The 14,453-nt window shown below is 29.5% G+C and overlaps 1 protein-coding gene across 3 annotated transcripts; it reads right to left on the bottom strand.

The window, feature by feature from the left end:
- Positions 1–5,044: 5,044 nt before the first annotated feature.
- LOC129318137 (uncharacterized) lies at positions 5,045–8,716 on the bottom strand. 3 transcript variants are annotated; one of them, XM_054962779.1, is made up of 3 exons: positions 8,453–8,716; positions 8,114–8,190; positions 5,045–7,110 (listed from the first exon to the last, which is right to left on the bottom strand). In XM_054962779.1, exon 3 carries the CDS (start codon positions 7,058–7,060, stop codon positions 5,231–5,233), a length of 1,830 nt encoding a protein of 609 aa, XP_054818754.1. In that variant the 5' UTR covers positions 7,061–7,110; positions 8,114–8,190; positions 8,453–8,716; the 3' UTR covers positions 5,045–5,230. The 3 variants fall into 3 exon arrangements, with proteins under 3 accessions (XP_054818754.1, XP_054818824.1, XP_054818906.1); XM_054962849.1 differs by having other exon boundaries at positions 8,463–8,716; XM_054962931.1 differs by lacking the exon at positions 8,114–8,190.
- Between the last annotated feature and the right edge of the window lie 5,737 nt (positions 8,717–14,453).

Raw genomic sequence — 14,453 nt, 5'->3', positions numbered from 1 at the left:
AGCAAGGGAAAGTATTTTAGACAAATAACATAACGACACGTATGATGTAAGCTGACGTTGGTCTAGCTGGCAGAGCTGAGGACGCTCAGTGGGCCCGCATTTTCAGACGTGGCATTCGAAGAACGGAAGGTCATTTTGGTAAATTGAGTGATTACAAGCAGCCTCTCAAATAATATCCTGTTTGGACCCCAAAGGAGGATCATCAGGGGGCCTGTACTTTGCTCCAAGTGATTCTTTTCGCCCCTTGGAGTGCCACGTGTCAGGCTGACAAATTTTGTGGTGTCATTTTCATGGCTCTTTTTTGGTGAAATTCTTCGGCTTCAAAAATCGTTTTTATTTGTGTCCACGACTCTCCTATTCCGCAACTTGCTGCCTTCTTCTCTACAGCTTGTTTGATCGTTGAACCAAATTGTTGCTTTATTTGTTGTCCATTCTTCTTGACTTATTCGGGCCAGTCAAGTTACTAATTGAAAGAATCACTTTTAAGAGCTAATAATATTTAGATATCTGATAAATTTTTTAAGAAATACTATAAATTATAAATATTAATTTAAATAATTATAAATTTAAAAGATATAATTACAAATAAGATATTTAGATTATACTCTCTCTCTGTTCAATAGTATAAGGAATTTTTAACACAATTGTACTCTCAATAAATTAATTAATGGTCTTAAAAATTATATTTTCTTTTCATATTTATCCCTTCTAAATAGAGTATCTCAATTAAATAATCTTATTAATTACATCATATTAAATATATTCTTAAAAAAATTTCATTAATTATACTTTAAAATGTCTAAATATTTTATATTTTTTAATATCATTCCTCAAAAAAATTTCCCTTTTTTTTAATGAAGGAGTAAATGTAACTTTCAGTTTACAATTGAGATATCTCCCAGCAACTATTTCAATCAATATTAATATTTATAATTTATTTTTAAAAATTTTTATTAAAGACTCAATTGTCATTAATTCTCTCTTTAAGTTTTTTTCATCATTATCCATTATTAATTTGATTTTAGCTTTAATCAAATGGCTTATCGGATAAGATATAACTTTCTGAAAAAAAAATTGTAAAAGTTGCTAACCCATGTTAAAAATGTTCAAATCTTACCCAAGAGGGAAAACTAATTTTAATTATATTTGTTTATATTTATTTTTATCTTTTCACTCTTATTAAATATTAAAAAAATTAAAAATAATTCTTTTTTAATTATTAGAGGTAGGGTAAAAATATAATAAACTTTAAAATAGAATTAATAAAATTTAAAGTTTTAAAATTCTGATAAAATATATTGAAAGTAATTTATAAATAAAATTAATGGGATAATCCAAAAGAGAAATTTTTACTTTTACACGACAGTACCTGATTTCAACTTACATGAGTTGGAGCGTGAAAAATTATTTTTAAGCGAAACATTAAATTCAAAAAATTAAATAAAATATTAAAATGAGATAATTAATTCATGATACCATTGATTAACAGGACTTGATGAATGAACAAGGTGATGTCACATTGTCACCATAATAATATATCAATTTTTTGAAGTTTCTATAGCAATACCTTACTTTTTTTACGTGCAGAAAAATTATATTTCCTTCGATTAAAAATATAAAATATTTTTTAAAGAGTTAATTATTTAAAAATGTAAGATATTTTTAACCTTTTAAAATATAATTATTATCTTTTTTTAAAAAATATCCCCATTAATAATGACTTTATATTTATTGTAAGATATTTAATAAGGGTAAATATAAAAAAATAGGATTAATTAAAAAGTAGGTAACTACTTTATTAAGGAGTAAAATTTAATTAAAAATACCTTATATTTTTTAACGGAGAGAGTATAATTTAAGAGAAACAAGAGCTAGCTTGGATAGAACCACAAAAGTATCTCCATCAACAATATATGATAGGTTAAAAGATAATTTTATCTTTAAATTGTAAGTAATGTTTGAAATTTTAAATTTATTTTTTATATAATATTTTCTTTTAATTTTTAAAAATTTTTAATATCGCATTTATCATTAAAAAAATTAACTTTAACTATTAATTGATTAAAAATTTATAAAAAATAATTTCAAAAATTAAAAAAGTCCAAAAAATAAAAAAAATAATCCAAAAATGACAGAAAACAATTCCAAAAAATACAGAAAATGATTAAGAAAATTTTCTTAGTCATTTTTTATAATTTTTTGTCAACCAATGATTATAATTATTTTTCATTAACTGTAAGGGCAATGTTACATCATTTTAAAATGATAAAGGAGAACATTACAGTTAAGTCGAATTTAGGATCCTAACCTTCCTGAATTCATAATTCGCATGTCAATTTGCCATCTAACCCAATATTATCTTATATATTTTATTTCGAGTCGAGGACTGTGAATAAAAACAACGACATGCTTTGTCGGACTGCATAGAATAACAAAATCGGAATTCAGGTAGAGGTACGAAGAAAATATCCTTCTCTTTGGGGACAATGTTACAAGACATCGAATGCAAATCATAAGAGAAGAAACTAGAAACCTCCACGTCAAAGATTTTAGGATAAGTAGATTTTATACCTGATCCACGAGAATATTAATTTATATTGTTTAAGAGAAATGAAAGAGAAGAGTGAAAGTTAAATTTTATTAATTTTTTTAAAAATACATAAAAAAACAACTATCGTTTTTATTTCTTGAATAACTTCTATTAATTATATTTTTTATTCCCAGTATAATATTTAAATTTTTCTATTTATTAGAATATATAAATATAAATAATAATTTGTTTTATTTTCCGATAATATAACAAAAAATATTAGTAACATTTTCTTTTAAAAATATAAAATATTTTTAATTAAATCTTACCCCGTAATAAAGTAATTAATTATCTTTAAATTAATGCTATATTTTCATATTTATCTTTATTTAATAAAATATTTTTATTTTAAAATAAATATAAAATAATTTATTTATTATAAATATTTTAAAAAATATATATATTAGTTACACCTCGAAATAATAAAAAAGTTTTACATTTTTTAAACATTCAACTTTTAATCCCTTAAAAAATATTTTATATTTTTAAATAGAGGTGTATAATTTAAATTTTAAAAAGCTAAAACATAAAATTTAATTTTAATTTTAATTTATGTTACTAAAAATTATTTTTTAAAAAAATTTAATTTTAAAAATAAAAAACACATTTGCATCGGAACTACAGTGCCAATCCAACGCAAGTTGAGGGAGACACTATAATTCTATGCTTCTTTTTAATTCAAGGCCCGAAAAATCGTGCAGGAAAAAAAAGCAGGAAAATCTTTTTAAAATATACAAATAACAATGAAGTTTCATGAAATATCATGATTTTTCTTAAATTTTAAAAGACTTTTTTAACATTAATAATTCTTGATGACCGACTAAAATATCCTTAATTTAAACTAAATTAGTAATTTCTTATTTTGTTTTAGTCATTATTAAAAAAAAGTATTTATTGCTTAGACTAAATAATCAAGAATTTTCACAATACTTGAATTTTAATAAATAAAAAACTTGCACCAAAGAAGTTGTAATTGGTTTTTCTGTTTTAGTAATTGTCAAAAAAAAAGTACTTATTATTTAAATTAAAGTGATCACAGATATTTATAATACTTAAACTTTTACAAATAAAAATTTTACACAAGGAAAATTATAATTTCTTATTTTATTTTAGTTATTACCAAAAAAATAGTCTTGACTTAAATTAAAGCTAGCAGTGAGGAATATTTATAACACTTGAATTTTAGTGAATAAAAAATTTACACAAGGAAAATTATAATTGCTTATTCAATTCTAATCATTATCAAAAAAAAAAGTTGTCATTATTTAAATTAAAAAATCACTGATGTTTACTTTTTTTAGGCTAAAGTTGTTACTTTTATTTTAAATTGAAGGTATTTTAGTTACTTTATCAAAAATCATTAATGTTATAAAAGTCTTCAGAGATTTTAAAAGAATTGTGACATTTGACAAGATATCATTATCATTTGTATATTTTAAAAAAAATTCTTTAATTTTTCCAAAACAGTTGGTCTATGTCAAAAAAAAAAAATGAAGTTCCTACATCTTAAGGATAGATATACAAAATTCATAGTGTCTAAATTGTCATTTAATGTATGGTAAAAAAAGAAAAACTGTCATGTAATGTATGGTGAGCAAGTAAATTCACGCATATATTCACTCCTCTAAAAATATGATTGGAAGTTGCAATCTAGCTCTCATAACTAAATCCTTGATCTTATTTATAGTATTTGAGATAAGATTGTTTTAACTGTAGTCATGTTGAATCAATATAAAAATTTCAATTAGGTTAGAGTAAATGTTGATTTTAGAAACTGTCATTCTAATAAAAGTTAAGGTCTTCTAAGATACTCACGAGTTATGGAGTAATGCTAAAATAGTAACAAAGTGTCTACAAAAATTGTTAATCCAATTTTTCTTATCATCAAGAACAAAACCTCTGTCACTATAAGTGACAGTTGTTGATATCACTGGAGCTATCGATGCTAGTGGACACCACTTTACTTGAAAAAATGTAATTATTTTCTATTTCATTTTTAATTAGTATCTCAATCAAAGTAATCATTCCCCAACATATAAAAGTCTTAAAGCAAATATATAATATCATCAAAAATTAAAATGTCTGACAATTTTCATAAGACTAAATAATAATTATCATATTTTATACTGCTTAATTATCATTCACATATTGTAAGGATATTATTATCATTTTTTTAAATTAAAATTTAAAAATTAAATTGATAATTAAGACAAATTTAAAATATTTAAAATTTCATTATTTTTGATTTAAAATAAAGAGAAAAGGAAAGAGCTACTATGGTTTCATAAAGAAAAGATGATAACTCTTGTAGCTGTAGACTCGACTGTCCTCAAGGGTTTTTTTTAACAAAAAAAAATTCCCAGACAACGTATGGATGGATTTTGAAAATAGAATCACTCTTTCATTCCCAAAAAAAAAAAAAAACGGAAAAACGAAAATCGCATTATGTGTGGATTTTAAAAACGAAGTATATGACGTTTTCATGTTTCAAAACGAACACAACGTGACTGTCAGCTCTATCCAAAGCTCCTAAGAAAAACTCAAGGCAATCATTTTTCTATCCACAAGCTTAGATTTATTTTTCTACCAGTTCTTTACAAAAACAAATGCAGAAAAACCAGAAATGGGATCCCCAGATGATCAAATGCCAGTGCTTGCAGAAAGCTTTTTCTCTTGGAGAGAGATGACGGTTTCAAAGGCACCCACCAATGCCTTGACCTTGCTCTTCCTAGTTTCAGCCAATTTACTTGCTGTTTCTTCAATCACATTATTAAACAATCCTTGCTCATCTTTCTTTCCCTGCACATCTTGGTGTCTCAAAACCACCTTCCCAGAACCAGTTGTAGCATCATTGCTTTCACCAACATCTCCATCTCTTCTTTTATAACATTTTCTTTGGGCGTCACCTTTCCTATTTTCAGTCTCCCCCAACACTCTTCCTCTCCTAAATTTAAGCCTGCTCGGACTTGATCTCTCGGATTTAATTTCCACCCATTTTCCCTTTATACACTTCAATTTCGTTATCTGAGAGCCGTCTTTGTATTCAAGATTTACAGCCCCTTCTTTATCGGGCTTGCCGTTCTGATCCACTTCCAAATCATCTACATTTTCTATGTGCTCCTTTTCATCCTTTACTGAAACTGAATCCTCCTCAACTTCACTAGTCGTATATTCAGACTCCTCGTGGTCATCTTGGGATGAGGATTGAGAAGATGACGAGCGTGAAAACTTGGGCGATGACACCAACTGAGGGAGGGATGATTCAGCATCATGACTTGCATTTTGATTAGATTGCCAAATTTTTTCTTCTCCAGCCATCTTGATGACATTCAGACTCTTCTCCTCAACCTCAACATCACAATGTTGCTCAGGTCTGTCTTTTCTGGTCTTCTCCTCAACTTCAATATCACTATGTTGCTCGGGTCTGTCTTTTCTGGTCTTCTCCTCAGCCTCAACATCACTGTGTTGCTTGGTGTTGTTTTTTCTAGTCTTCTGCTCAACCTCGACATCACTGTGTTGCTTGGGGTTGTTTTTTCTAGTCTTCTGCTCAACCTCAACGTAAATGTGCTGATTAGGGTTGTCTTTTCCTTTTTCAGAATGATCCTTAAGATGAGGCACAATTTTCAGGCTCTTGTGCTTTCTTGTATTAATACTTGCAACTCTATGAAAAGAAGCTTTGAGGGACAACGAAGTTCTTGAAGGTGTAATCGATTTTCTTGTAGCTACTTTGGAGGCGGCTACTCTCTTTTCCATCCTGGGCTCACTATTTCTTTGGCCACTGAAACCTTCAGAGGGATTCTTAGAAAGCATTGTCTTCCCTGTAACAGAGTTTGGCTTCAAAGACAACTTCATTTCCTTAGCTTTGAGAGCATTAGTTGATTTTGGTGAAGTTTCCACTTTCTTTGACGCTGATGACATTTCTTTTGTCCTGGTTTTGGAAAGATCAGATGTATGAGATTTCGGACTGCTTAATGGTTTGACCTTGACCAATGCTGCCTTCTTGTTTCCTGAAACTTCAGTCTCTACTCGTTTTGAGTTTTCAATAGATTTTGTTAGCATTTCGTGCTTGTGCTCGTGGATGCCAAGTGTCTCACAAATTTGGAGTGCAGAGTCAACAGATGCTGTGAGCTTGACTGAAGATATCTTCTTTGTTGACTTGGAACTAGTTGATGCTCTGAGCTCATCCACTAATATCTTCGTCCCACCTACCCTCTTTTCTGATCGTTGATGAACTGGTTTTCTTGCAACTCTCTCCAGTAGAGATCGATTTTCATTAGCTTCAAATGCATGCTTCCCCCCATATTTGCAAAAATCATGACATGAACCAGTAGAAGCTCTGAGATAACGAGGAAGAACATTTTCTTCATTATTTTCAGAACTTGCTTTTCCAGTGGAGTGCCTTCTCAATTCAATCCCACTTGTCTTAGTTATTTCTGGGGTCATCGGTGAAGATTCACTGTTGTCAGCCATAAAATGAGAGATGAGATATGCAGAGCAGGACTCTGGACAAATAGACAATCCTGAAATAAGAAGAGAGCAATAATTTTAAATGAAGCAAAAATACAAAGTCTCATTTAAACTTACAGTAGTATTAGACAGGTTAGAGCAAAACAATTAATCTTCTCAATGTTGGGATGGAAATAAATGCAAATATGAGACATTCACACATACTTTTTTATTAGAACCCTGGCCCTGGCAATAATGACGATGACAATTCACAATCTTTAGAAGCAGAACGTGGCAAGAAAAATGTTTAATGAACTTCTCTCAATCAGGGAAAGAAATTTTAAAAAACATTAAAAATGATTTCATGCTCTCTTCTGATGTGAATCTCAGAGTTGATGTCTTCAACTGGAAATTTTAAAGCATCTTGACTGCAATGCCAAGGCAACAACTATAAGAAAGGCCTAGGCCATCAATCATACAAAATAAGAAAGCATCAAATCTGCCTGCCTGTTCTTACTTGTTTTGCACATTCTTTTTTCCCCTTATAACTGTTTTACATATCATTCTTTTCCAATCAATCAAAATTGATAAAATCTCTTGGTTGTTACGAAAAATAAGATACCTGAAAGATTGCAAAGTAACTTTAGTGAAAGAGGAACTAGTCGTAAAGCCTTAAGGAAAGAAAAAGACGTAAATCAAAGGACAAAGCATGCATCCTGATTAAGAGAAATCTCTAGTTTCCCAAACATTCTCAGTAAACAGCATTCTAATGTCTTGCGAACCATGAATCACCTACTATTATATGCACCATAATCGCCCTCAGACATTTCCAATCTTTAAATGTCCCTAATACATAAAGGTAATTATCAAATACAACAACCAGGTAACCTATCAGAGGCGAAGAAAAGTGACAAATTAGATTTGGAATATGGGAAGAAAAAGCAGGACTCTTTGGTTATTGCAAACTAAATTCATGGTTTTATCCGAATGAAACCGAGATGTACAAAACCTTCGTTCTTCGTTATAGTAGAGTCACCGAAGAAAACTCATACGACAAAAGGATGAACTGAAAATTACCAGTTATCGATCATTCAGCAAAAGGCCACATCACAAACCCCTCGCAAGCGTAATGGTTAAGCTACCTTCACCGACCACTGTATACAATCATGTTGGAAGACATTTCGATATATGAACCAAAAGCAAACAAACCCAATTAAAACCAAACTAACACAAGAGAAATAGAACTCGGAGAGAGTCCTGAAAACCAATCTCAATTGCTAAAATCATAATTTTCCGCAAACCCATTTGGGCAGGGGAAAAAGAAATGGAACACAGATAAAGATCTCAGTAAAAGCAAGAAAGAAGAAAAAGCTTTTGGGATTTCATCTTGCTGGGCAACACGTACAAATAGCATACCTTTACTTACATACGATTCCGAGCTCTGGAAAAAGCTGCTTAGCCAGAAAGCGAAGAAAAAGCAACGGAATCACACGCCGGCTCGATGAGACTTGCAGAGAGAGAGACCACTCTGTTTTACTCTTTATATATCTGAAAGAGATTTGCCGCTAGAGAACGTGCAAGCAATTCCGGTGTGCTTGGCTCTTCGCGTTGGTTTCAGAATCCAAAGTGAGAGATGATGGAGGGGGCGCAAATGCGTAAAGCGTGAGGCTTGAGCATTCAGTTCCGGGTCCCACTGAAAAACTGACCAAGGAATTCTGAATTTATATTTGAATGAAAAACAAAAAAAAAAAAAAAGCCCAAAAGGTAAAATTGAGTAACTTTCTAATGTAGATTGAGACAAATATCAATACAATTAGTTATGATTGAAACAGAATATTTAGGTATTTGGATTAGTTAGTCAAAAATATGAATTACTTTCCAAATTTGTTCCAGGAAATAATTTGTATGCTATGAACCTAGTTTTAATGTTTGAAGGATTGTGTCATATTAAATAAATTATATATTTTAAATTTTTCATTATTTTCATACTTAATTACTAGATATATTTTTTATATTAGCTGCTATTAAATTCTTTGATAAATTATAAACCTAACATTTTTAGTGACATTATTGTTTATTTTAATGAATTTGTTTGACACAAAGAATTCAAGGAATTTTATCCTTAAGCCAAAAAAAAAAAGTGACTTTTTATGGATAAAGGCCTGGGTTTAAAATATTCTACCAAGTGGTTTTAAAACTAAACAAAGGTTTTGAAAAAGAGTGGTGAGATTAATGTCAATAGTAATTACTACTTAAAATATTCACTTCAACAATAATATTTTTGAAAAAATCATTGTAAGGTTTCGTGTAAATAATCTAACTATTCAAAAGTTTTACTAAATGTATAAAAAATTGTGAAGTCTACTAGAGGGCTTATTTGTAAATAAGTTTTTTATTTAATTTACTGAAGTGCCTATAATTAAAAAAAAAGAAAGAAAGTCACTTAAAAACATTATTTCTTCTTCTTTTTTTCTTTCCCTTTTTTTCTTTGAATCCTTCTTCTCGCTTTTTTCATTCTCAATATAGACGAAATCAAGACACACAATTTCTTTTTTTCACAATTTTTGCACAATCTTCTACCCTTACTGCCACCACCACTTGTATCGTCCTCATCCTTATCCTTCACCATAATGCATCTAGCCACTATCATGCGCCAACACCCATCTTAAAATATGCCGTCGTCATTGTCGTTGTCGATGTCTGCATCGACAACGGCATGTGTAGGGTTGTCCTTGACTTGGGTTGGTACTTGTTCAAGGTTTGTGTAGAGGGTAATGCTAGGGGCTTCATTGGTCTATGTCAAATCTTGCTATGTTTGGTTTTCAACAAGTTGATACCTGCTTGTGAATCCTTCAAGAAGAAGAAAGAAGATGCGAAGAAAGAGGGAGTGAGGGAGAAATGAAAAGAGAGAGAAGTGTTTAAGAGTTTTTTATTTTTTATCTTCAATCATGGACATTTTAATCAATTGACAAAAAAAATTATTTATACTCAAGTCCCATAAGACCTTACAAATTATTTGTGTATTTGAGGGGACTTTTGAAAAATTAAAATTCTTGCATGGAACTTCATAGTAACTTTCTCTATATTTTAAATTGATTATGATTGGAAACACAACCTCCTTATGACAGCGAACTTGATAATAAAACGGATAAACCATTGTTTTTAAATTCAACCATTCTTAATAATTACTTGATCATGATTGGAATTTGGAAGTTCATAGATTCCTAACATCGTAAATTTTTTCCTTACATCCTGTTGATACAGATTTTCAAATTCATTATCACTTGTTTTGAATATAACAACAAAATTACGAAATAAATAGCATGTTCATATGGTAGTTAATTTGCAATTTAGTATTAGAAGATATTTTAATATATAATTAATGAATTAGCAGAGATTAGAAGATAGGTGTTGAAAATTCAAAAAGAATGGTAAGGTGTTTGATTTCGTTGGAAAAATGGAATCATTATTATGAGACAATTCAATTTCAGATTCGTTTTCTCAAAACGTTGAACACATTTTTTTTTTAATAAAGGTTTTCATTATTTCCCAATCAATGCATTGAAAGTAAATCACTTATGGTTTGCACATTCAAATGAATCTTCACGCCATACCAAAATCCTCAAAAGCACATCTCTTAATTCCACATAATAATTCATCAAGGCATTCTCCATTCTTAAGATTATCACCTTATAATTGAAAGTTTGATCTCTCTTGATAACTTTATAGTTTATTGGGAAAATATAACCAAGGAAAAAATTATGTCACGTGATATTGATCATTTCCATGAATATTATAAAAAAAATTTACTCCCATTGCTTTTACTTAAAAGTCATTCCAAACATATTTCGTTAGAAACAAGTAAATTTTTAATTTTATTTCTATTAAATTACATACACTTCATCCAGACTATAATATAGCGCATTTTTAAAAAACCTCGCTTAGCGTAAAATATAGGTCATTTGATAGGTTTTATTTATTTATTACAATTACACCCTTATTTCATTATATTCCACTCCAGTAATTAATGAAGATGTTTTAAATGAGTTAAATATTATATTTATTTCATTCAAAGGTAAGATTGGAAATATATAAAAAAATTTAGACAATTAAGATCTTAACAAATTGTTTTAAAAATCATAAGTCTGTTAACAATGACTTATATTATGATTCATATGAGGGTGAAAAGAAAAAATTGTAATAAAAAATTAATGTGGCTTATAAATATTATAAAAAAAAAAATCTCTCCCTACCTATAAATCATACCCGGGGAGTATATATAAAGTTTTTTTAATAAAAGCATATTATAGACGAATTATTCAGTGTTAAGTGTATTTACTAGATATACATTTTATGGCCAGGGTCGTTTCAACATTTAAAACAATTAAAATATATGATTTTTGATTTGGTTGAATACTTGAATGGTTTGCATGTATAATGAAAGTTTAGTTTAATTGGTTAAGTACCGAAAATGAGGTTGTAAAATTTGCCTACCACAATTGAAAAACGAAACAAAAAAAGAAGTACAATATAATTATTAATTATATGTGCATGCATGTTGACGTTGAGGTCGTATTATATTGTTTATTAGCTAATTAATAAACAAATTATTGGTAAGTAATCATTAAATTAAAATTGTGTGGGTCACATGGGTTTGCCATTCTTTCTTAATCGATTACGGTTAATGAATGTACATGTTTCTTGTCATCAATCATAATTGTCTTCAATATCAAGGCTATCTTTTAACCCCTCCAGACAAAACTCAGCATATGCTATGTATTGTTTTTCCTCTTTTGACATCATTTAATTTTGTAATTCTATTTCGACTAATGTAGATCGAGTCAAATTAGATCACATGAATATGAAATTTCTTTCTTAACATTTTTTTCTATGTACAAAATTTAAACCCAAGACCTTATTTAAAGAAAACCAGTGCCAATCCACTTGAACTTACTGGTGTGGGCTGTGCACAATATTTTGTGAAAAAGAAAACAAAAATTTTCATATTTCACAAAATTTATATTTTTTATTTTTAAATCAAACAAGAAAAAGAACCAGGTCATAGAAAACAATAGAAAAGAACATGATAAAAATGAAGCTTGTGGTGGTATACTTTAGAATGTTTCTTTTTGAAAGAAGTCAGTTAATTAAATTAGAAATTGTGACAAAATGTCTAGCTAGCAAATCTCTTGAATTTATTTTATGTGTATATATATATATATATATATGAATAGAAAGACTTTAAAGCTATTTAATTAATATCTTCTTTAATAGAAATGCGTGCTCACCACTCAAAGTATGAGTAACATTGGAGAAATTAATAGGATTTTATTTTGCAAAAGTCAGCTCCTTTCAGTTTTTGTCATTTATTTATTATTTGAAAATGATAAACATATTCTAAGGCTTGCTTTGCAGAGTTTTATCTATTTCCCATCTTTTACTGAAAGAGTACAACTGTGTACCCATGAAATCAAGTAAGCTGTGCAATATTCACATGCCTATTTTTAGAGCCTTTAAATGTGAGCTTATAAACAAGTATTTTCAAAGCTTTTAAATGTGACATTACTCTCCTTCAAAGTAATGAAATTATATCTTTTCACAAATCTATTGCCTAAACTTTGAACTTTGAAGTTCTACTCTTTTCCAATAAAAAAAAAAAACAATGATGAACTCAAGTAGTAGTGTCAAGTGGCAACATTGTTGAAGCCATATACAAAGCCTGAGTAAAAAAGTTTGTGTTCAAAGAGACAAGGTTTAATTAAAATTTAGCAAATAAGAAGAGACAATTTAAAAATTAATGAACAAGGTAAAGCTAAGGTCAAATTAAATTAGAATACTTCTTTTGGCCCTAAGTAACTTCTTTCATTGGAACTAAGAAAAATTTTAAAAATAAAAAACTGTATCTAAAAATTCACTAACCAAAATAATGTATTCTCAAAGTTAGATTTTCTCCCCTACAAAGGAGAGAAAAGAAGAAATCAGTATAAATCTGGATTGTTAAATTAAATTTGAATATTTTTAAAAAGACAAATTTAATTTAAACAGTTCAGACTTATAGTTAAGAGACAATGGAGAAAGAAAGTAGAGAAAAGAAATTCACCTCCTAATTTTTCATACCCACATTTAAAGAGAACAAAAGAAAAAATTTATTATAAACATTTAATAACATGATTTATATAAAAAAATTAAAAAAAATTTATCTTATAAATAAAACCTGAGGGTGTATAGTGTAAAATAGAAAGTAGAAAAAAGGAGGAGGAGGAGAAAAAGGAAACGACAGAATTGCAAAAGCTAGCTGTGACAAGTGTAGAGAGAGGGGGCCATTTGAATGAAAGCATTCAATGTAAGAGGGAAAGCACGGAGTCACGGAGATGGTTCCATCTCAACCATTTACATCCCCCACCAAAAAGTGACCCTTATTTTATATGTCAAACTTGTGGCCACAGAGGAAGGGGAAAAAGAAGTTGAATGCATCAATACAGGGAAGCATGCATGCACGTCTTTAAGCATTGGCAAAGCTGTGGTTCACACAACAGATTCACACATAGCCAACAGAAGGACAGGCCTTAAAAATGAAAAGGAAAAGAAGACGACATAATCCAATAATTCATCAAGTCTCCTTGGATTCTGGTCTCAATTTAGCATGATGAATGAGTTTTATGTACAAATAAGATTACAAAGGGCAGCCTCTCTCTCTCTCTCTCTCTTTTCTAGATTCCATACTTGCTAGTTAAGATAATTACTAGTAGTGATAATTACCATTGTAGAACATGGCATATAGAGTGGTTTTAATCATGAATGAGACATGTGAATACAAGTAGGTCGCAGAACTTAGTCAAGTAAGGTGACCTTCCAACGAGGAAGCTTCCAGTTTATCTCCTCCTCAACAAAACCATCACTCCAGGTCCTTCTCTTTTTGGTGTTGAAAAGGTCAAATTGGGTGTGCAAAATAGGATGAATTTCAGTTAGGTTGAGCATATTCGAGAACAGAAATTTTAACCAAATAAGTTCGATCAAAATCAATCGGTTTGATGGATATAATGAGATTTGATTGAATTCATTTTCTAGTAAGAATTTTTTGCCACATTATTGGATGAATTCACTTATTCAAGATAACCAAACCAAATGAATCTAATCCGTTGCTGACTCTTAACTACCAACTCAGTAGCTTCATTATTAGATAATACAAAAGAAGAAGAATCATTGGTGTGAAGCAGAACAAAGCAATAAGCGTAAAAGCCAACCTGTCTATGCCAAAGCAGGCAAACTCCCAACGATCTTATCCCAAATTCTACAGGTGGGAGCCAGTCAGTTGAGAATTAAGTTAAAACCACTTCTACCAGAGATTTTTGTTTACCAAAAAAAAAAAAAAGAAAGGAAAGAAAGAAAGAAAGAAAGAAAAAAAGAAGAAGAACAC

The sequence above is a fragment of the Prosopis cineraria genome, unplaced genomic scaffold (genome assembly GCF_029017545.1).
Source record: "Prosopis cineraria cultivar Desert tree isolate PC_DT_omini unplaced genomic scaffold, ASM2901754v1 PC1, whole genome shotgun sequence".
Lineage (NCBI taxonomy): Eukaryota > Viridiplantae > Streptophyta > Magnoliopsida > Fabales > Fabaceae > Prosopis > Prosopis cineraria.
Note: the sequence above shows the minus strand (reverse complement) of the source record. Positions and strands in the feature narration are given on the sequence as shown.